A 24,698-nucleotide genomic window follows, 5' to 3' on the forward strand; every position below is an offset into this window, starting at 1 on the left:
CAGTCTTTGGTAAACCTGCTAGTGAGGTTGATAGACCTACAGGATTATGGAAAAAACAGTCCATTTTTTGGAAACTCCCATATTGGAAAGATATTTAAAGGTCAGACATTGTTTGGATGTCATGCACATAGAGAAGAATGTTTGTGAAGCTATTATCGCGACACTTATGAATATTCCGGGCAAGACAAAAGATGTTAAGGCGTCACGACTTTACTTGGAAAAAGAGGGATTCGACCAGAGTTGTGGGCTCAGAAAAGGGACGGAAGGAAGAAGAAAAGAGGGGAGGAAAGGGTTGATGATGAAACTCAGAAAAGTAAAAAGGTGGAGGATTCGGAGAAGAATTATTTGCCACCAGCTTGCTACACGATGTCGCGTGCAGAGAAAGAGGAGTCATTGTATGGCATTAAGGTCCTACTGGCTACTCATCGAATATGAAGCGCTTTGTTACTTAAATGGTGAGTTGAAGTTATCGAGTATGAAATCGCACGATTGTCATGTCATGATGCAAGTATTCTTACCGATTGCAATTCGTGGGATACTTCCAAAGCATGTGAGGCACACCATTACAGAACTGTGTTCATTTTTTCATTCAATCTGCAGCAAAGTCCTAGACCCGTCGACCCTCGATTCCTTGCAGGCTAGAGTAGTTGAAACTCTATGCAAATTTGAGATGTATTTCCCCCCGCATTCTTTGACATTATGGTCCATCTCATTGTCCATCTAGTTCGAGAAATTAAGCTGTGTGGTCCAGTGTTTTTGAGGTGGTGCTATCCTTTTGAGAGATATATGGGAACTTTGAAGATAAAGTTCGAATCCTGCACAACCAGAAGGTAGTATAATTCAAGGGATTGTGGGTGAAGAGATCAGTAATTTTGTGGCTGAGTATTTTGCTAGTGTTGATCCTGTTGGACTTCCGACATCCCGACAGAGGGCAGACTTGAGGGCAAGGGTACAATTGGTTCAAAATTGATCACACCTTCCGTAGAAAAGCGTAAACAAGCTCACTTATTTGTATTGCATCACGTACCAGATGTCCATCCTTATTTAAGTGAACATATGGAGGAATTACGTGTTAGCAATCCTGGAAAAGGAGTGAGGGATTGACGCAAATGCATAACAAGACTTTCATTGATTGGTTTCATAAACGAGTACTCAATGATTTGGATGAAAGTGTTCCTGAAACAGTCAAGTGGTTAGCATTTGGTCCTCGTGAAGCTGTACGCTCTTATGAGGGTTATGATATTAATGGGTATACTTTTTGGACTGAACGTCAAGATCTCAAGTCAAGATCGCAACAAAATAGTGGTGTTTCACTTGTGGCGTCGTCTACACAATATGCAAGCTCGAAAGATAAGTCGCCTGTACATGCTGAAAGCAACTATTATGGGCGAATACAAGAAATTGGGAGCTGGACTACTGTACTTTTAATATTTGCCTCTTGTGTTGCACGTGGGTTGACAATAATCGACGTTGTGTAAGAAACGATGATCCTTGCGGTTTCACCTTGTTGACCTTAGTCGTCTACGTGAAACTGAGGAGCCATTTGTAATTGCATCACAAGTCAAGCAAGTATTTTTTGTAACTGATCCTGCTGATCATAAGTGGTCAATTGTTGTACCTGGTAAAAGGAGTATCCTCGGTATTGGTGATGTTGATAATGAGGAAGAATATGATGCATTTGAGGACCTCCCCCCTTTACCTATCCTAAATTGTGTGGAAGATGATGTAAATATGTCGGAGAATATATGCGTGTAGATACACGGAAGGGATACATGTACTTGAGGATCCTAAGAAAGGCGGAAGCTCAATAAATCATGAGACATAAATCAGGTGTGTGTAATTTCTCCAATTTGGCCTATTTTGGCCTTTTCGCTCCAAAATGTACTTATGAAGTGATTTAACCCAATTTCTTTGAACATGATTATATGATGTATAATGTAACTAGTATGTAGATTTTAGGCTTTAATTTTTGTTGGTTGCATTTCGGGAACGAAAAGGCCATTTCCGGCCTATTTTGGCCTATTTTGGCCTTTTCGCTCCAAAATGTACTTATGAAGTGATTTAACCCAAATTTCTTTGAACATGATTATATGAGTATAATGTAACTAGTATGTAGATTTTAGGCTTTAATTTTTGTTGGTTGCATTTCGGGAACGAAAAGGCCATTTCCGGCCTATTTTGGCCTATTTTGGCCTTTTCGCTCCCAAAATGTACTTATGAAGTGATTTAACCCCAAATTTTCTTTGAACATGATTATATGATGTATAATGTAACTAGTATGTAGATTTTTTAGGCTTTAATTTCTTGTTGGTTGCATTTCGGGAACGAAAAGGCCAATTTTGGCCTATTTTGGCCTTTTCGCTCCCAAAATGTACTTATGAAGTGATTTAACCCCAATTTTCTTTGAACATGATTATATGATGTATAATGTAACTAGTATGTAGATTTTTAGGCTTTAATTTTTGTTGGTTGCATTTCGGGAACGAAAAGGCCATTTCCGCTATTTTGGCCTATTTTGGCCTTTTGCTCCCAAAATGTACTTATGAATGATTTAACCCAATTTTCTTTGAACATGATTATATGATGTATAATGTAACTAGTATGTAGATTTTAGGCTTTAATTTGTTGTTGGTTGATTTCGGGAACGAAAAGGCCATTTCCGGCCTATTTTGGCCTATTTGGCTTTTCGCCCAAAATGTACTTATGAAGTGATTTAACCCCAAGTTTTCTTTGAACATGATTATATGATGTATAATGTAACTAGTATGTAGATTTTTAGGCTTTAATTTGTTGTTGGTTGCATTTCGGGAACGAAAAGGCCAATTCCGGCCTATTTAGGCCTATTTGGCCTTTTCCGTCACCGTGCACACCCTCCCCCCCCCCCACCCTCTCCTTCTCCCACCGCTCCCCCCCTGCAGCCTTCCCCCCTCCCCTGCTGCCCCTGCACCCCCTGCTGCCTGCACACCCCTCCCCCTGCAGCCCCTTCCCTCCCCTGCAGCCCCTTCCTCCCCTGCCCCCCTGCACCCCTGCTGCCTGCACACCCCCCCTACCCTTCCCCCCCGCCCCCTGCACCCCTGCTGCCTGCACACCCCTGTTGCTGCATACACCCCCCCTGCAGCCCCTTCCCCCCCCCCTGCACCCCCGCTGCCTGCACACCCCCCTGCTGCTGCAACACCTGCAGCCCTTCCCCCCTGCCCTGCTCTGCACACCCCCCTGCGCCTTTCCTTCCCCTGCATCCCTTCCCCCTGCACCCCTGCTGCTGCACACACCCTTGCCCTTCCCCTCCCCCTGCTGCCTTCCCCCTGCACCCCCCCGCTGCACCCCCTTTACAATTTCGAATGTTTTTAATTATAATTTTATTTGCTTTTTTTTAATTAATTCGTATGTTTTTTACCATTTCAGGGACATGGAGGATGTGCATACGGATACGAGTGCGGAACACACTACCGAGGATGAGTGTTTCGATTACAAAAAGGAACAACGGCAAATGGTTATGGCTCGCCGTGAAGAAAAAGGTATACAAACGTCAATTGCAAGTAAGAACTTGCAGACGAAAAAGAGGAAAGGAAGGGGACCTACAAAGTCACTAGGGAAACCCACCCTAATGACTTTGGAGTACGATCATTGGGGCAACCTTGTGGAAAATGGCGTCAAAAGTATGCCATGCAAATTGGGATTTGCATGCATAAGCTCTCCATTCTCCACTCATGGAAAGAGGTCCCCGAGTCTTTGAAGAAGATGATTTGGGAAGATACTATGGTAAGATTCGCGTATAATTATTTAGAATTTTAACACTTTGGTTAAATATACTATGTAATATTGATAATTTGTGAATGCGTTCTTTGTAGAATCAATTCCATATTCCAAACGATGAAGCGAAGAAGAATTTGTTTCTATCCGCAGTTGCCCAAAGGTTCCGAGACTTCAAGGCCAAGCTAGTGTCGGGGTGGATCACGAAGCGGAGAAAAGTCGGGGGAACAAAGAAGAAGAAAATCTACGACGGGGAAGCAACACCTTCTTCTGAGGCTTCACAGGACACATCATTCGAGGATCCCTCCAAGCTTCCATATCAGATATGGAGGCATATCACAGCTGAGCAGTGGCATGCATTTGTTGCACAAAAAAAAACTACCCCAGAAGTTGTTGTAAGAATTTTTTACTAGCTAAGATTTAATACTTCAGATCCAATATTATATAACACCATATCTAACCTTTGTTTATATTTGTGTGTTTCAGGCAATTCGTGAGAAAATAGCGCGAATGCAAAATCTAGGAAGCACTACCACCATCTGGGTTCATCGTATGGTCAGGCGAGAGAATCGTGGATGTATGACCATTACCCCACGATTGCGTCGACCACGACAATCGGGCACTAGCTCTACGACGACAGTTGCACAGCGGCAACCAGATAGAGTGCTCGATTGGTGGTGTTCCATGCATGGGGTTGATGCAAAGGGACAGAGATCATACCTGATCCCGGAACAAAACAGATAGCTAATGCCATTGTAAGTACATATTATAAGTTATTGATAAGGTTTACATAATAATATAACTTCTGCGTCACGAGTATTTCTCTCTTATCATTTATGCAGATTGGCTTGAAGGAAAAGGAGGCAGCTGGTGAGTTCACTCCTAGAGGACAAGTTGATGCCTTACACGAGACTCTAGGACGGGACCAGTATGGACGTGTGAGGGGCGTAGGAGGTGTCCGCCTCGGGGTGAGAAAGGTGTATGGTGATCAATACACCTCTACGTCCAGATCCACTACCTCCAGTGTCAATTCATCACCTTCCATAGATGTGGAGGCTATGAAAGCCGAACTTCGGGAGGAGCTCAGAGCGGAGATGACTCAGAATTTCAACGCCATTTTGGCGCAGATGGGCTTACCGACTTTTGGTGCTTTCACGCAGGGCAATGTTCCTATGCAGCCTGTTCCTACGCAGCCTGTTCCTACGCAGCCTCGTCCACAACCGGAGTTAACGGTAATTGTTTAATATCACAAACTATTGTTCTTAAATATGTTGTTTCATAGACTAACCTTGAATAGAGTTTTTTTTAAAGGAAGAGACACCATGTGAGCTATGTAATCAAGGAGATGGTCATGGTAGATTCATTATCGTGGCTTATGGATCTGTACAGCCCCCTAGGGACCGGCCACTATTGCACAACCAGCCAGTAGCTGATATTCACTATGTGGTCAGCGTTGAAGACATTGTGCCGGTTTCGAAGCATTTCCTCTTCCGCTGCCGAATGCAGAGTTGGTCTACAGTTATTGTCTGATTCCATTGGCAGTTATATTCTATGGCCGCGTGCATTGGTGCGGTTACATATCAGGTACAATCTCTAACATAAGTTATATACATAGTTTTCTTTTATAGTTCCTATATATGATTGTCAGTAATATCTTTTAATTTAACTAATTACTAGGGTTCGGGGAAGGCCGACAGGAAGGGAAAGAAGGTAGCTTCACCTCAGGGAGGCCGACGTGCCCAAGTGGGAACGAATTCTAGGCAAAGTATCCACTCATTACGGATATGGAGGTGGTGCAACGCCTTACTAAACCGTGCTTCTGGCTACATGAGTGCATTATGCGATGCAGCGATGGAGCAATGATTGAGATTAAGTTGTCGCACCACCAATTCCACTACATTGATGAGGAAACATCGACCTTCATTTAAGGATGATATTAAAGAATTCTTACTTGGGGAAGAGTTGAATGTTTCCATGATACAAACATTCATGAGGTAATACTTTATTAATTAAGTAGTATTCAATCCAACTAATAATAACTTCCATAATAAGTAAGTTTTATTTTTATCAATATGAATTCTCAGGCTATTATACAATGATGTGAGGCGATCTAGTCAGCCAATCTTTGGTTGGTTATGTCCAAGCTTTGTACGAGATGACAGTTGCGTACAAAACGAAAAAGAGGTGAAAGTATATCTCAAGGATTCTTTGAACGCATGTTCTCGTCTTGGATATAAGATCGTTCTTCTTCCTTACATTGAATCGTATGCTTCTTAAACTGACTTTTTAATTAATTAAATTGACCTATTAGTTGTTCTACGATAACAATAACATTATTTTTATTGTTGTAGGACCATTGGACACTCATTGCAATATGTGTGTCAAGTAACGAAGTCTACCACTTTGATTCTTTGCGTAAGGAACAATACGGTCCTTACTAGTCAAATCATTGTTAAATAGGTAGCCTAATTGAAACTATATATGCACACTTAGCTTATTAAATATTAAATGTACATCTAATCTTATAATAATGTGTATTGATGTAGTGTGATGAAGAAGATTACTTCATCTGGACTTCGACAAGGAAAAGCTCCTGTTTGGTATTTAGTCGAGGTAACATGTAATATTTTTGCATCCTTTTATACAAACACATAATACACATATAACATGTCATTTATTGCATCTTTGGTGAATTTTAGTGTCCGGTACAAGAAGGTGGACTTGCGTGTGGGTATTACGTCATGAGGTTCATGCTCGATATCGTCAACTATTGCAAAGATGTTGTTGATCTTCGAAAGGTATGTAACTTTTAGGTTTCCAATTGTTGTTTGTTGTATTTCCGGCCTATTTTGCCTTTTCGCTCCCAAAATGTAGTTATGGAGTGATTTAACCTCAAATTCTCTTTGAACATGATTATATGAGGCATATTATAACTAGTATGTAGATTCTTAGGCTTTAATTTGTTGTTGGTTGCATTTCGGGAACGAAAAGGCCAATTCCGGCCTATTTTGGCTATTTTGGCCTTTTCGCTCCCAAAATGTAGTTATGAAGTGATTTAACCTCAAATTCTCTTTGAACATGATTATATGAGGCATATTATAACTAGTATGTAGATTCTTAGGCTTTAATTGTTGTTGGTTGCATTTCGGGAACGAAAAGGCCATTTCCGGCCTATTTTGGCCTTTTCGCTCCCAAAATGTACTTATGAAGTGATTTAACCCAAATTCTCTTTGAACATGATTATGAGGCATAATAACTAGTATGTAGATTCTTAGGCTTAATTTGTTGTTGGTTGCATTTCGGGAACGAAAAGGCCATTTCCGGCCTATTTTGGCTATTTTCGCTCCCAAAATGTACTTATAAGTGATTTAACCTCAAATTCTCTTTGAACATGATTATATGAGGCATATTATAACTAGTATGTAGATTCTTAGGCTTTAATTTTTGTTGGTTGCATTTCGGGAACGAAAAGGCCATTTCCGGCCTATTTTGGCCTATTTTGGCCTTTTCGCTCCCAAAATGTATTTATGAAGTGATTTAACCCCAAATTCTCTTTGAACATGATTATATGAGATATATTAACTAGATGTAGATTCTTAGGCTTTAATTTTGTTGTTGGTTGCATTTCGGGAACGAAAAGGCCATTTCCGGCCTATTTTGGCATTTTTCGCTCCCAAAATGTAGTTATGAAGTGATTTAACCCAAATTTCTTTGAACATGATTATATGAGATATATTATAACTAGTGTGTAGACTTTTAGGCTTGCATTTGATTTTGATTCCATTTCGGGAAGATATGTCATTTTTAGAAGTACTAACTACGGTAAAATGATTGACTTTTTGTATATGTTTATTCCTTGGTTGTTTTGCAAGGTTTATGCATGTTTTGAGGAGCTTCACCAAAGAAGAAATTGACGAAGTTCGGGATAAGTTGGCGTCCCACATTACCGATGATTGCATAGGACGAGATTTGCTCCAACAATGTTACTAGTTTCTATCACCTATGTACACTTTTTACATTATTATTAATATATTTGAAGTTAATTATTACCTTTCTCCACTTGTCATATATTACGTATTGCAATTTGCATTTTTTTTTTTGTCCAAGGGAGGTTTTGGGTGGGGGTGGGGCTGGTGTGTGGGTGCAGGCTGTGCTGTTGTGTATGTGCAGGCTGTGTGCACGCAAAAAAAAAATATAGTGAAGAGCTGCGCTTGTTTAAACTAGCGCAGCCCTTCTAATAAGAAGGGTTGCGCTAGTTTAAACTAGCGCATCCCTTCTAAGAAGAAGGGTTGCGCTAGTTCTTCACTAGCGCAGCCCTTCTTCTTAGAAGGGCTGCCCTTCTAAACATAGAAGGGGTGCGCTTGTGAAGAAGGCGCAGCCCTTCTAGCTTAGAAGGGCTGCGCTTTTCTAGCGCAGCCCTACTTGAATACTGAAGGGCTGCGATGGAAAGGGCTGCCCTCAAAAAGCGCAGCCCTACATGCCATTTTCAGCGCAGCCCTACTGCTTTTTTCCACTAGTGTTCAATAAAAACAACAGTCTCTGATCTCTTTGATCTGAATGATATCACCTTCTTCACAAACTCACTTCTATTCTTATTCAGATCAGAAAAAATCATGCAACCACACAGGGAGACTTTTGCTGCTTTCCTAATCTTCTCCTGAAAATAAATTAAATAAGTAAGAATATATATATATATATATATATATATAATATATAATATTATATATATATATAAAGATAACTCAGATAAAAATAATTATATTAAACTTACATCATTCAAATATGGGCATTCAAACTCTTCCGAGCCTTCAAAAAGTAGCATATATGGACAAGTATGTACACACCACAGTCCAAATTATATGCACCTTTTTTCCAGCTTCCTTTGACTTCTTTCATTCTCCATAAACCCATATCATCACCTTGAGTTGTGGGATTTTATAATGTTGGAAAAGACTTGAAACTCCATCAGCAATGATTGAACTGAGAGTCTCCATCATTTTCTTATATTCCTCATTATCATCCCAAATCTTATTATCAATACAGAAAACAGTCTTTTTCTTTGTGTCCATCACAAACAGGACAAAATGATTACCTCCTTTCAGTAAAATAGGAAAAAAAAACCTACAAAATGAAAAGAAGAATAAACTACACTATATCATATACAAATCCAAAAACACTATATCATTTTAACATATACTATATCATTTCAACATACAGTATATCATTTTAACATATACTATATCATTTTAACATACACTATATCATTTTAACATACACTATATCATTTCAACATACAGTATATCATTTTAACATATACTATATCATTTTAACATACACTATATCATTTTAACATACACTATATCATATCAATATACACTATCCCGAAAAAAATTATATCATTTTAACATATACTATATCATTTTAACATACACTATATCATTTTAACGCACACTATATCATTTTAACATACACTATATCATTTTAACATACAACTATATCATTTTAACGCGCACTATATCACTTTAACACACACTATATCATTTTAACACACACTATATCATAAACAAATTCACTATATGATATCTAAAAGCACTATATCATATACAAACACACTATATATTTGTCAATTTATACCAAGAAATGCCTTCATCATAATTTCAAAAACAGAATTTGTCTCACCAATTCAACACCAGCATCCAATTTTGAAATGTTATTCAAGTCTTCAATTTGAAACTTCCAACATGCGATCAAATCATCAATGTGTTTAGCATCAGTTTCATCTTCAAGCCCATGGAATAATGCAGCCTGCTACATAAGAACTCATATTATGATGAATAATGCATGCAAAGACAAAGAATTCAACAACATAAAAATATATTACAAAAAAGTTCTTACACCCTGAGAAGAAGTAAAGTAAAACTTTTTTCGAGGAGAAGAGAGATTGAGTTCGTTGATATTCAACATTCTTGCCCAATTATCTAAAATTGATTCAAACATCTCAGTCTCAGTAGCAATCGTCCAAATCTCACTCCGAGGTATAGAGAAGAAGACTTCATCCAGCTGAAAGATCTCTTCACTGCAATAAGCAACACAAATTGTAATAATATTTTCAATAAAAAAATTACATTAAACAAATTTCAATTAAAAATTTACCTCCCATCTAAAGGATGTTGATTTTCAGAACAATAATCAACAGCCTCCCTTAAAAATATTGGAAGATCTTGCATCACATCTTTAAAATCTTTGATCATCTTAGAAAGATGAGTGAAAGGACCCTCGATTGCATATTCATCCAGCCTTAGAGTTGACTTGACCAGACCCCTAGAAAAAACATTTTGGAAAACAGTCCATGTATTTTCCTCCATAGACATGTTGTCACTTGCATCATAAAAAATGCAATTGAAAACTTTGTTGATCATATCATTGGACTTCTGACTCATTTGAGACACTATAAAGCTAGGGAATGCAGTAGCAGAAGGATTAGACATAGGGATGGCAGTAGGAGACCCGCCCCATCCCCGCCCAATTGGAGCGAGGATGGGTCTAGGTTTGGCGGGGATGGGGGGGATGGGGATTAAAATTGTACCCGCAATGGGTGGTGGAGCGGGTGTGGATTTTATGTTATACCCGCCCCATCCCGCCCGCCCGCCCCACCCCGTCCCGCATATTTATTACTAAAATTCTATTTATATACATATATTACTAACGTATTTGAAGACACTTTTGAAATGTAATAAAACATTTGCCTTTGTTAATGTATTTTAACTTTTCTTTTACTATATTATATTGTGATTTTGTGAAGTAGACAACTATCACTACTACAAAAAGAGTGTTGTCGCGATGCTTTTTAACCCATTTAGCGAAGCCAAAAAGCGTCGCTAAATTTGCTTGCGACGCTGTCAAAAAGCGTCGCGCCAATTGAGTAGGTAATTCACGACACCTAAAAGCGTCGTCATTCTCGACGCCTAACATAGTCCCCAATTGTCTCGTCACGTAAAAGCGCATCCGTTCGCAATCACTTGCAGCACCTTGCCACGTCTAAATCTGGACGCTTTTTGGCGTTGTAATATTTGTTTGGCAAAATTTCATGACTATAAAATGTATTATTTCGATTTTTGTAGTCCCTTTTGCTATTTTTTCGAATTAACAAATATATATATATATATATATATATTATATATTATATATATATATATATATATATATATATATATATATATATATATATATATATATATATGAACACACACACATATGTACATTTACTCTACAATAAAACAAACATTGAAACTTGAAGATATATATATATAAGGTAAAAAAATACTTTGATCAATATATTGTAAATGTATACTAAGATAATTAAAATCCCTACAAGTATTGCGTATTCACCGAAATCCTAACCAATATTTTTCTATAAACATAATTGCAAATTGTATGTTTAATGAAAATATCCAAAGTGAAGTAACCTTGAAAATAAGCTAACTAATAAGATCTAGCGCGCTAGCAAAATAGATGACGATACGATGGTACCTACTTTGAAGCCATTCGTTCTTGATCTGTTGCACCTTCATTATTTTCGAGTACCTTCAAAAGGAGATAAAAAAAGAAAAAAAAAATATAATCAGTAATGATAATATATAAGTTTAGAGTTTGTCAAATCGAGAACTATATATATAATGCAGCTCATATTCTAAACTTAATGTTTCCATATCTGCAAAACCTCAAAAGGCAAGTTCACAAGCTCACTGATAGAAGCAGAACATGATACTCCTACTTATATGCAAACCTCACTTATGGATAATACTCAAAGGAACAATACTGCTCTTTTGTATGACACAAGTACGGATTAGAATTCAGATATCTCTGTTGTTAACATCATTCCATTTAACATTCACAGGTCAGTCATTTTTTGAAACCAGGAGATTTTCGGAAAGAGTACCCAATCTAACAGATCAAAGGACAAAGATATGAGAAGTGATAGCCAATCACGATAGAAAGTCAGAAACAATTGAAATTGTAGTACATAACAGAAAGTTAATCTGAAATGCATATACAGCGAGAAAAGAAAAACACCAAATGAAACAGTGGTACAGACAGACAGATGCACAAAAAGAATCGGCCTCATAAATGTAAATACTGCATGAAGATCATTTTAGGCATATACCTTTTGGATGACGCGACAACCATACATCTGTAGGCTCAATGGCAAGATCTCACCTACAAGTGCCTTAGCTAGGTCCCGCCTCTGATCAGGGGTTCCATACTCAAAGAACTGCAATATATTGAAGGTAAAGTATTATATTGACGCATACAAACAAGCAAATTATCTTAGTGCAATGAAAAAAGGTAGCAACTCCTACCTTTTGAGTAACATAATTTCCAAAAACATCTGTCATCAGTTTGGAAGCATGAGGGAGAACTTCTTGAAACACAGATGCCTTGTCCTCAATGCTACAGTTTTCTAGTTTTTGTTGAATAAATCGACTCCCGTGTTGATCAACATTGAAAAAGGAGTACAAAATCACTTTTATCCTAAAAAAGGTGTTAAAATAATATTGAATCGAAAGATTGCATACTGCAATGAACTTACCTAAATTCAACCACATGACCTACAATATCAAATAACTCAAACCTTCTACCTTTACCAGATTTTAGCTCTTCAAGGAAGGAGTAAGGCTTTTGATAATTTAAGTTATCAAAATCTCTTTGACCTTGCCAACCAGTATAAAAACTCCCACTTCTACCAGAATTCGGAGAACTCACATCACTTCTTCCTCCAGGAAGACTAGTACCGGCAATTGGAGATCCAGGCAAAACGAGGCTTGCAAGAGATATATTTTAGAAGTATCAGTAAAATTTATGGAATGTTGATATATTGTAGAAAACACACGGTCCAAGTTTTATTCATTCAACCACTGAACTGTAAATTGATAATACTCAGAGGAACAAATTAGTACTTGTATGAAACTTGACCTCCAACATGATTGTGAAATCAGTGTGAAACTTTGAAACTCAATTGAGTACCTCTTCTATAAGACAAAAATTGAGATAATAAAATTATAAGAGATAGAGGTCAAAGAAGGTTGTGCTCATAAAATGGTCTTGAGACAGTTCAAAAAAGAATTACAACCAGTTCTATATGATACTTCTTCTTTCTTTTTTGTTACAAAAATGTAGGAAACAAGTTAGCCTGAAAAATCTAAGAATGCGTTGCACACATCTTTGAGATTTTGGACCATGTTATCTGAATGTCAACTCCCAGCAACTCATCTTCATTTTAGGAAAAAAAAAACCTAGTCCGAATTTATATCTCAGCACGTCAATCAACACTTAAATACGTACCCAAACATGACATACTCCTAGACATTCAACCCAAATATTCTAGAACTATAATACTTTTATATCATCAAGAGTTCAACCACAAAAATACATCTAGTAAGCAGAAAATGAAAACAATTTATTGGCAATTCCAACTCTATACACCCAGAACCATAGTTATCATACTTGATAAAACTAGTATTGAGAAAAAGATGAATAAACAATGATCAGTGATCTACAATTTCAGCGCAAGCCCGACATCCCTGACCGGCCAACCGTCTCCGAAAAAAGAAGAACAAAGGTAAAGGATTAGCAATACTGAATGCAAACTTACAGGCAAAACAACTAGCTTGGCACCCTTTTGAGCAGCATCCTCAATAGCCTTTCTAGCATGATCAATGTTCCTTGCTTTATCTGCTGTCACAGAAAGCTGGCAAAGCCCTATTTTAAACTGCCCACCAAAAAGTACACCTACTTCTAACGTACCAAAAATCGGGCTAGTCCCTTGACTAGCTAACTAGTATACAAAAACCCCTATAACATTGAAAGTTTCTATCTATGCTATGCACATCTAAATTTAACAATTTTAACCTTTTACAGCTATAACAACAACATTAAAAAATAGGTTTCTCCAAATTAACAAAAAGGTGAAATTTTAACATTGAAATTTTATAACTATGCTATGCACCTCCAGATTTAACACTTTTAACCTTGTACAGCTATAACAACATTAAAAATATGTTTCTCCAAATTAAAAAAAAAAAGGTGAAAATTTCACCTTAGTCTCTTCATCAGAAGAATCATCTGAATCTTCTTCAGAGCTACTGCTTTCAACCTTCTTAGGCTTCTTCTTCTCTGCCTTTTGCTGCGCTACAACAACCTCATCTCTCTGAACATTCTGCTTTTTCGTATTCACCGCCTTCTCAATTTCATCTTCTGCTGCTCTCTTAGCTAAAATCACAACAATAAAATCAACAAATTTAACCTAAATAATCGTTAAAAAAAAAAGATGAAATTAGAATCGAAAAATTTAATTCATTCAAGTTGAAGTTTATACCTTTCTTTCCAGATTGAACGACTACAACTGGAGCAGCATCGACCTAAACAATAACAATAATACGTTAAATTTTTACTTTTACACGAATTGAAGTGAAAAAATACAAGAAAGATAAGAGAATTAAGAGAAAGAAACGAACTTTGGAGGCGGATTGCAGAATCAACAGTTTCCAAAAACTGGCCCTATTGTAAATCATAATGCAATGACTAGCTAGAAAATAATCATCAACACCATTCTTCGTAATTCGTCGAAACAATCTCATCAACAATACTGAAAACTGATATGCAAAATGGACGGAAATTAACTGAATAAAAAAAGAGAATTGCAACAGAAAGTGACCGCGAGAATAATAGGAGGAAAAGAAGCAACGATTTCTTAAAATTTCTGGAAAGATTTCTCCATATTCAACCCATTTTGTTCACTGCGACCAGTTGAAATGCTAGAATCGGTACTACAAGCAGTCAACAGCAGTTTTCCACGATAATTTCTTGGACGATTAAACTTCAAATTACCAAAATCGGTTCCGAATTCGGTTATGAGCTCAATTCTGACGCCATTTGTGGAAATTAGATGCTGATTGAAGCCATATAACAACGAAAAACGTTCGATTTTATGCTAGATTTGAGACTGAGATTAAATTGTGAAGAATTAGGGTTCGTGTGTGCGTGGAGTAATGAAGTGGGAAGTTAGAGTAGGCGGTTTTGCTTCTTGTATAGCATTCCTAAGGTGATGCGCTATTTAATATAACACGTGCACTGCACGTGTCCTGAACGACGCTTAAAAGCAACGAAGCATCTTGACGACGCTTTTAAGCATCGAAGATAGGCGGGAATTTGCAAACCACCCAACGCCTATATCCACGCGTCGAGGACAAAGCGTCTCGAACGTATGGCTTTTGTAGTAGTGTATAATGGGCTTATGGCATATTTTTTGGTAGATTTTTTGCGGGGATGAAGTGGGTATGACGTAGGTGCGGGGGTGGGTCTAGAATTTCCCCCCACAATGGGTGGTGGGGCGGGGATGGGGATGAGAATTTAATGCGGGTGTGGGGGTACTATCCTCCGCACCCGCCCCGCCCAATTGCCATCCCTAATTAGACACTTCTTCCCAACCAGCTGGCAAATTCTTCTGATAACTTGAACTTGACAAAATTTTGTCAAGATCATCTTGGGAAGGATTATCAGAAGGAAGATTGTCAGCCACATAAGAGTCCTTCCAATTCTTTAACGATTCTATGTGGCAATGAGAGACAGCTTCCAAATCCCTCTTCCATAACAACCACATAGCATGAAGTTCCTACAAAAATCATAGCCAAAAACACTATATCAAAACGGACATTATTCAATTTTTACAACTATCATGCCAAAAACACTAACACAACACTAACATAATATCATTTTAAAATACACTATATAATTTTAACATACACTATATCATATCAATATACACTATCCAAAAACACACTATATCATTTTAACATACACTATATCATATCAATATACACTATCCAAAAACACACTATATCATTTTAACATACACTATATCATTTTAACATACACTATATCATTTTAACGCACACTATATCATTTTAACGCACACTATGTCATTTTAACATACACTATATCATTCAAAACTACACTATATCAAAACGGACATTATTCAAATTTTACAACTATCAAATATTAAAACCACACACTAAACCACATACATACACTATATCATATAGACCAACACTATATCAGTCTAAAATACACTATATCAAATACAACACCATTATATCAAATAAAAACATAATATCACATCCCAGCATCACATAATCACACAATCACCTAAAACCACACTATATCACATATAACCAAATTATATCACTCAAAACTCTACTATATCAAAAAATTGAACTTACATCTCTAGCTTGAGCAGTAATTTCTTCATCAGTGAGACTTCCTGGTGGAAGCTCAAACTGAATATGAAGCTTGCCCTTCACCTTCCTCTTGGGCCCAGTCTTCTTTGTTACATCACTACCACTACTTCCACCACTACTTCCACCACTTCCTGTATCATCACTCAATACATGACGTGATACATACTGAACTTCAATTTTTTTTGAACCGGCTTCATCTGACTAAAATCAACTTGCCCATCATCAGTGAAGTAAAACTTGGCACTTATTGGATAAGTTTCATCAAGCAAACCACTGCCAAACTTATCACATAATACTTCACGACGAACTCTCTTGGAAATTGACTCATTATCCCAATGAGCCAACAGAGGCAGTCGAGTTGGAGGCACCCCATAACCAATCTGTAGGTGATAGAAGTAAATCAACTGCAACAAAATTATACAACCAGTATAATGCCCCCAAACACCTTTAGACCACATTGAATTCTTGAACAAAACATTTGCATACAGCAACCTACCTAAAATATATTTACACCAATTGAAACGAGGAATTCTCCGAACCTCATTTACAGCAAGAACAAGCCTCAAATCAAGTGTGTTATTTGCAACTGGAGCTAAAAAAGAAGAAAAAGGCAAATGACACATAAAGCTTTTTAAAAACCTCCCCACCATCAACTAACTTTTTTAACTCAGAATATAGAACGCTCAAAGGAATCTGACCTTTCTCCCGATCAACTCTAAAGTACTCCCTCCAACTTGCTTTTACCTCAAAATGCGGATTCTCCACATTAGGTCCCCTAGACACATCCACCACATCCTCTCCTTCAACTATAGGGAACTAAAACACATCATACACATCAAATTGGTTCACCCTGAACTCTTTTTCATAACCAACCTTAAACATCCCAGAACCACCATCAAACCTCTCCACCAACCATCCACTCAAAGCATTATTAGTCCTGGAAATCTTTAAATCCAACAAAGATCCAAAACCAATTTCAGTAACAGCTTTTTTCTGCTCAAAACTAAAAGCTTCATTCAACTCACAAAGCCTTTTACCACATCAATTAGTTTTGAACGGGTTTACCGTCTTTTCTTGAGCATCAGTGGATATTTTCCTCTTCTTCAGAGATTGCAAGGTATCATTCAGACCTACACCTTTTACCCTCTTCTTGCCTTTTGCTAGTTCTTTTGTTAAAACCTGTTTACCAGCATCAGTTCCTTCATTACCAGGAACTTTACCAAAATGAATTCCTTCACTAACACCAGGATTAGAAGCATCACTTCTTCCATCCTACTGTCCAACGTGCTCTACAAGAAACAATTGTAGAGAACATACACTATATCAACCTATAACACACTATATAATGTCAAAACATACTTTATCATAGCCAAAAACACTAACACGACACTAACATAATATCATTTTAACATACATTATATCATATCAATATACACTATTCAAAAGCACATTATATCATTTTAACATACACTATATCATTTTAACATACACTCTATCATTTTAACGCATACTATATCATTTTAGCATACACTATATCATTTTAACATACATTATATCATTTTAACGCACACTATATCATTTTAACATACACTATATCATATCCAAAACACACTATCTGATGTCAATATACACTATCATCCAAAACATTGTCAAAGAACTATCACAACAACACTATAATTTTAAAATACACTATATCATCACAAAATACACTATATCATTTTAACATACACTATATCATATGAAAATACACTATAATGTCAAAACAAACTATATCATATCAATATACACTATCCAAAAACACACTATTTAACATACACTATAGTGTATGTTAAAATATACTATATCATCACAGGAATGACACAATTACAAAATATGAATTCAAAAATAAATCTAAAAAAAAAAAAGCAGAACTCCAAAAATCGACCAAAAATGAACATAAATTTATCATGCAAACAATAAAAATCGCACAAAGAATGAACGAAGAGTAATTCAAACTAAAAAACATCAAAACTCCAAAAATTATAAGCAATTATAGTAAAAACAAAAATCAACAACATAATAATCATAAGTATGAGAAGTTCCAGTAACCTCCGGATCCTTTGCACGATCACCAAGAGATGAACGCAAACCTCTACGTTTTGGAAAATTTCGATTACCGATCGTGTTCTTTCCCGTTGCTAAATTCAACCGAGAAGATTAACCAGAACTCAAAATGAAGAAGTTAGGATAGAGAAGATTACACAAAACTGAACTTAAAGAGAGAGAAAATGGAGAACTTAGGGCAAAGAAGTTTTAATTGAGAGCAAAAATGCAGAAGTTACCACACAACGATGTAGTGGAAAGAAGTTATGAGGAGAGAGAAAATCAAACGAGAGGATATCTGAACAAATCTGAGGAGAGAGAAAATTTGAGGAGAGATAAAAACTGAAGGCGCCAAAAACTGAAAAACCGTAACAATAACTATCCTAAACTCATGTGATATTGATTGGGTACACACTAATTAGTGTGCATCGGGTTCATATATATATAAGTTCATATGAGAACCACCCTTATGGTGAGAACCACTCATTTTTCCTCATTTTACAAAGATTTTGATCATTTCATAATATTTTTGCTCATTTTTTTATCTCACTTATTTTATGGTTTTGCTCATTTAACAATTTTATGCTCATTTATCAACGTTTTTGCTCAATTTACTTTTTTTTCTCATTGAACTTTTTTATGCTCATTTTATGTTTTTCTTCTTTTACATTTTTTTCATTTTACGTTTTTGATAACTTAATGTTTTCTACTCATTTGTTACTTTTTTTTTTGCTCATTTTAGGAAGTTTTTGCTCATTTTAAGTGGTTCTTACGGTTCTCACTATAAGAGGGTTCTCATTAGAACCCAACCCTATATATATATATATATATATATATATATATATATATATATATATATATATATATATATATATATATATATATATTTAGAGCTAGGGTTATGGTCCCCAATTTATATTGTTTTCTCATTATCTCTAACTACCCATCATCGATAAAATCTAGAAAGAAACCACAAAGAGTTGGGAAATCCAAAATCCACCACATCTCTCTAATAGATCAAGGTACGCTTTAATAGCTAAAATGGGCTGGAGAATACTTCATGATCAGCAATCTTTTTGGCCTACCCTTATGCGTAAAAAATATCTTCGAAATTCGTCTTTCTTTGAATACAAAGCAAAGCCGAATGACTCTCAGATTTGGAAGGCAATCCTTCAATCACGAGAACTCCTAAGAAAAGGAATTCGTTGGAAAGTTGGCAATGATACAAATATCTTCTTCTGGATAGAAAACTGGTGTGCCAACTAGAGTCTCATTCAACTATTAGATCTCAGTATAGCTTCTATTGCTAATTTAGAACTCACAGTAAATCAGGTCATACTGCCTACAAATCAATGGAATATTTCGCTCCTAAATGACTTAGTGCCACCGCATATTGTCCACATGATATTAGGTATTCCTATCCCTAACTCCCCTACCCCTGATCAACCCTGCTGGGGATTGACTAGTTCTGGAAATTTTTCCGTTAAAACGGCTACCTCGCTAGCTCATGGCATCACTCCAGATACTATTCCATGGCAATTCAACTGGATATGGAAAATCGATATAGCACCAAAAATCCAGATATTCCTATGGCAATGTTTACAAAATGGACTTCCACTAAAATCTACATTACAAACAACGACAAATCACTAATGAAAACCTCTGTCCTGTCTGTAAGCACACTACTGAAACTATTGACCATCTATTCTTCTCCTGTCCATCCATTTCTCAATATTGGAATTCACAAAGGATAAAACAAAAGATACATAACATAGTTCCACGGGAGCTCACTCAAAGCCTTGCTGATATCCAATCTTATCCAAAAGCATTACAATTTTTTTGTTATAATATCTAGAGTATTTGGAAGGAACGTAATTTAATAGTATTTGAAAACAGTACTATTAATTTCAATCGAATTTATTACAGAGCGTGGCATATGCATTCAGAATGGAACGCACGAAATATGGACTTTTCTTTTACTATTTCTCATTTTCCTCCTTGCAGGTTCCAAAGTTCAATTGCAGTCTACTGGAGACCACCTCCCGTCAGGTATCATAAATTAAATTTTGATGGATCAGTTAATGGCCCTTAAGCTGCTGCTGGTGTAGTTATTAGAGACTCTACTGGACAGATTGTGGGAGCACAAGTATATCGATTTGGACAAACCTCGACCCTGGTTGCAGAAGCATGGGGTTTAAGGAATGGACTCCTTCTCGCCCTCCAAAGGGATATAAAAGAATTATACATTGAAGGAGATAACCAAGTGGTTATAAGAATATTGCAAGGACAATATGCCTGCCCCTGGATCATACAAACTCTCATTGAAGATATACGCCAACTGCTAAGTCAATTCAAATTCTATACCATCAATCATATTTTTAGGGAAGCAAATCGAGTAGCAAATATTCTTTCAAAAAAAGGCCATACCAGTTCTGCTGCCACAATGGACTTCGACCCCTCCACCGATCCCCATCTTCAAAAAATTGTTCTTCTGGATTCGTTAGGTTTCTCCCTTGAGAGAAGGGTGCCCTAACTTCACTCTTGTACCCCAAAAAAAAAAAAAAAAAAAGTACACTTTCATAATTTAATTATACCGATCAATTTAGTCTGAAGTCTCTAATTTGGATTAAATCTTATGTATATACTATATTTCCTCCACAATGAGAACTTAGACCTATTAGGAAGTGATGGGTTCACGACTAATTCATAACAGTTATCATTTAGACTAGTTATTTATATATAACTGTATATTAGTCACAAATTTTGTTTATTAATATTGAATTTTCATTTTATACAACTAGTGATGTTTATACCCTAATTTTCATACAGAAAAACCTATAATTTTATATACAACACTTATAACTCTATCTACAACAGGTGTTTCAAATCCACAACTATAAAACATCATAAACAAAAAAAATGTACACAATGATTATAAATAAGGAATTTCTTTGTATATATATATAGGCATAAGTCTCACTGAAGTGCCAAAATTGATAAGTTACAAAAGTGAACTTCTAAAAAATGCGGAAAAGAATAACTCCAAACAAATTCAAAATCCATACGATTACGCTGGACTCTGAAGTAATCAAAAATTACAATCCCATATTATCATTGATGACGAAATCAGAAACATCAGAAGAATGAGTAAGTTCAGAACTAAATCATAAGTATCCCTTGAGTGAGCAGGATGCTAGACACAGAAACTGAAAAGAAAAATATACTAATAAGAATGAGTTCAACATTTCAACAAGAGGCTAAAAACTCTCTTTGCGAAATCAAACCTATTACAGTTAATTCTTCATTCTCCAAGTGAAGAAATAACAGATTTACTTAATTATTTCGAGTTCGAATACAAGGGTGTTGTCTAAAGTTTCAACTCTTTGACTTGTAAATAGATATGAACACCAAAAATCTTGCTCACTTTCATGTATTTCAATTGCAAAGAATTGTTTCTTTACCTTAAGCAGTAGCAGAGAGCATATTTTCATACTCCCTACAGAGTTCTGTACTGTTCAATCAACCGTGAAGCATGCAGTTTTGATTCAGGGACGATAGTGCAGCCCAATTTATGCAAATAACCAATCTGGCACATGATTAAAGTAAAAGATTAATGTTCAACACACAAGGAAAAAGCAAATATAGAAATCAGATTGAAGAGACGAGAAATATGGAGATATAGACTTCCAGAATTTGGGATCAACTAAAGATTCAACTTCTAATATGAGAGAGTAGCAATCATTTTGTGCGAATCTCAAATCAGCATTTTGTTTGGTATCAGGTATTTTCAACCAATACCAATGATAAGCGCCCTACATTCCTCGTTGAATTATATAATGTCCTATGAAATCTATCAAGCCCTAAAAGGAATGTTACAAAGCTTATAATATGCTCCTTGCCAAAAGTCAAAGCAACAATTTAGGCACATAATCAAGAATATTGGTAGGTGTATGACAGAATTTCAAAAATAAAAGTGTTCAACATAGCCCATCTTCTCACATGGCATGTTAAATCACTACTTGTATCCAGCTATGGTAAAGAAATGTTATTCAACTTACACTGCACACCCCCAGTCAAATATGGGAGGTGAAAATCTAAATAAAATGAATTTCAGGAAAGATACAAGCAGCGAGAGGCGCATATCGGCTAAGAATTTATTTGTCATGATTGAAGCTAACTTATCAACATATAGGTAAATTCGTTTACCTGTTTCGAGGTTGGGGATGATGAACCCATTGCAGTTTCCATCCGCAGTTTTTGGAAATGTTCCTGTACAAATAATGCAGGAAATCAAGAAAGACTGAGGGAAGAAAAGAAAGATGGAGAACAAAACCACTACTGTCTTAACAAGAACTTGAGCAAGTCAGATCATTCATAGAGACACTGCAGTCAGAAGCAAGCAGATAAATAAAATAGAGCTAAAGAAGCAAGGGCAACACATACTCTTGTCACTTTCTATAACCCCCACTCTCAAAAGGAATAAAATACTACCTCTGTTTTTATTTAGTTGCAACAATTTCTATTTTTAGGTGTTTTTTATTAGTTGCAACATTTCCCTTTTTAGGAAAGCTTTTGGGATAATTTGACTATATTATTCTTACTTCACCTACTCTTTTGAATCTGATCAGTACTAGTAGCAGGGGCAAGTGGGTCAATTATACTCTCTTTTCTCATTTCTTAAAGTTTGTGCAAAAAGGTGAATGTTGCAACTAAATAAAAACAAAGGTAATATAAAAGAAAAAGAAAATAGTACAGTAAAAATTGAAAATTTTCCAAATATTGATTGTACAGAAAAAGATTTCCCGCAAAAGACCAACTTTCCACAATCATGGTGCAGTGACGAATTTGTCAAACTAATTTATGTGATGTATTTCGTACTTTTACACCTTTGACAACATATATATCAGACACTTCTTTTCCTCGTGGCATAGGCTTAATACTGTATACTCAATTGTTGAGTACAACAAAGATTCTTGCATTACTCATAGTTGGCAAGTGTTACTTTAAGTTTTTCATACATCATTATTGATAATTGAGATCTCTCTTTTTCGTTAAGACAAGTTTTCATTAAAAGATATGAAAACCATGAAAGATTATTGCCTAAAATTAGCACGCCAAAAGCCACACTTTCTATCATCAACAGACAAACCAGAAGAAAGACCCTAACAGAGAACATGCATAGAATAGCTCCAGAGAGAAGCTAGGAAAATTACCAGAGAGTAGCTCCCTAGTGAAGCTAGGAAGACAACTAAATCCCACATATAGTCAATTCATATCTATCCTACAAATTCCATTATTCCCTCCATAACTACAAAAAGTACAGAATAGCTAGGCATGCCGATCCATAAAGAAGCTTAATCTTGTCCTTGAGCCTGAAATCACGCATCAGCAATACACCAATACCAGAATAGAGGGCAAAAAATGAATTCATACAATCTGTCACAAAGATGCATAGCCTGAAGATTATTGTAAGAAAAGATGGTAGACCGTCTCACAATTTCATAGATACGGAGCCTGAAGATTATTGTAAGAGTTGCCTAGGCAACCTCTAGGAACTTAACTTTACAAATAAAGGAGCTTACATTACAAGAGAAGTACAAGATATTCCAATGATTCTTCTATATCAATGAATCTCCACAATGATTCTCTTGTAATGTAAGCTCTTTTATTTGTAAAGTTAAGTTCCTGGAGGTTGCCTAGGCAACTCTTACAATAATCTTCAGGCTCCCACACTGACACCCTCCTTTCCAGAGATTCCAAAAGAGTACAATTTCAATGTGTAACAGGCTAGCCAATTCACCTAATTATTATTCTAAATTATTTACTTCAGTAAAAACACCAAATTGAGTACAGCCTCTTCGACTTAAAACTCCATCAACCAGGCATCATGTAAACTAGAAAGCGACAAGGATAAAATGCACAATCATGTGCCAGATGTTCCTCCGAATTTCACCTAACCCTATAACTAGATATGGGAATAGATGTAAACAATACCTATGATTAATTAGGATAATCATGTGACTACAAGCACGCATTTTTTCCTATTAGTGTGCAGGGATGGCAGTCGGTTCTAAGGAGAGTCCTGTTACCATTGGGAGTCTTCATATCCTAGTTTTAGTAGAGTTCTCGTTATATTTTGCTTGCATGGTTTTACTATTCCACTTGGAATAGGTTTTACCTGGTTTAAGCTTAGTAGGTCTCTTGTCATGTTTTGTTTTGATTTAGTTTTAGTTGTTGGATTATCATTTAGCTATTTGTCGAGTCTGTAGTACAGGCATATGTTACGAAACTATCTAGGACACTGAGCATGGCACTGTGTTGTTGAGTGCTAGACCTTGTTGCTTGCACGCCAAGGCTAATACCCGATTTTAGTTAAGCATCCTTATTCTAGTAGTTTACTTGGACCATGGATGACAATCCTCGGGATATAAGAAATTAATTAGGGTTGTTTCTATGCCTATATATAGGGCTTGCACTCACTAATAAAAATAGTTTTGACAGATAATGAAATTAGAGCACTCTTAGAGAGTCCTTAGTGTGTTAGCTAACCACAAACTCAAACCGAGAGTC

General features: G+C 36.3%; 2 protein-coding genes and 2 long non-coding RNA genes across 8 annotated transcripts in view; 2 read left to right on the top strand and 2 right to left on the bottom strand.

Annotated features, from left to right (window-relative positions):
- Positions 1–4,469: 4,469 nt before the first annotated feature.
- On the top strand, positions 4,470–5,617 carry LOC130591404 (uncharacterized). Its single transcript, XM_057394716.1, has 4 exons — positions 4,470–4,505; positions 4,593–4,982; positions 5,062–5,220; positions 5,600–5,617. The coding sequence occupies exons 2-4, from the start codon at positions 4,809–4,811 to the stop codon at positions 5,615–5,617; spliced, it is 351 nt and encodes a 116-aa protein (XP_057250699.1). The 5' UTR covers positions 4,470–4,505; positions 4,593–4,808.
- A 520-nt stretch (positions 5,618–6,137) lies between these two features.
- On the top strand, positions 6,138–6,569 carry LOC130591636 (uncharacterized). The gene is made up of 3 exons (XR_008969588.1): positions 6,138–6,210; positions 6,297–6,363; positions 6,450–6,569. It is a non-coding gene; the product is annotated as an uncharacterized LOC130591636 (long non-coding RNA).
- Positions 6,570–11,030: 4,461 nt separating this feature from the next.
- Positions 11,031–14,280, bottom strand: LOC125493965 (uncharacterized). Its single transcript, XR_007270324.2, has 4 exons — positions 14,265–14,280; positions 14,126–14,168; positions 13,403–14,019; positions 11,031–11,334 (listed from the first exon to the last, which is right to left on the bottom strand). It is a non-coding gene; the product is annotated as an uncharacterized LOC125493965 (long non-coding RNA).
- A 6,780-nt stretch (positions 14,281–21,060) lies between these two features.
- Positions 21,061–24,698, bottom strand: part of LOC104893661 (ATP-dependent DNA helicase SRS2-like protein At4g25120) — a 38,530-nt gene continuing 34,892 nt past the window's right edge. For 3 of the 5 annotated variants that reach the window (XM_010679792.4, XM_048637460.2, XM_048637462.2), the window contains 3 exons: positions 22,335–22,397; positions 21,590–21,714; positions 21,061–21,334 (listed from right to left, as the gene is read on the bottom strand). In XM_010679792.4, the coding sequence (XP_010678094.1) occupies positions 21,625–21,714; positions 22,335–22,397 (153 nt within the window). In that variant the 3' untranslated portion in view covers positions 21,061–21,334; positions 21,590–21,624. Of the gene's footprint in view, positions 21,335–21,589; positions 21,715–22,334; positions 22,398–24,698 lie in introns of those variants that run through there. The other 2 variants (XR_007270337.2, XR_007270336.2) reach the window with 2 other exon arrangements.

This window comes from Beta vulgaris, chromosome 5, assembly GCF_026745355.1.
Source record: "Beta vulgaris subsp. vulgaris cultivar EL10 chromosome 5, EL10.2, whole genome shotgun sequence".
Classification (NCBI taxonomy): domain Eukaryota; kingdom Viridiplantae; phylum Streptophyta; class Magnoliopsida; order Caryophyllales; family Amaranthaceae; genus Beta; species Beta vulgaris.

Bases quoted from the DNA above. Each gene is read 5' to 3' on its own strand.
- LOC130591404 (XM_057394716.1), top strand. From the start codon at position 4,809: ATGAAAGCCGAACTTCGGGAGGAGCTCAGAGCGGAGATGACTCAGAAT. The intron at 4,983-5,061 runs GTAATTGTTTAA...TTTTTTTTAAAG, and splicing joins GTCCACAACCGGAGTTAACG to GAAGAGACACCATGTGAGCT.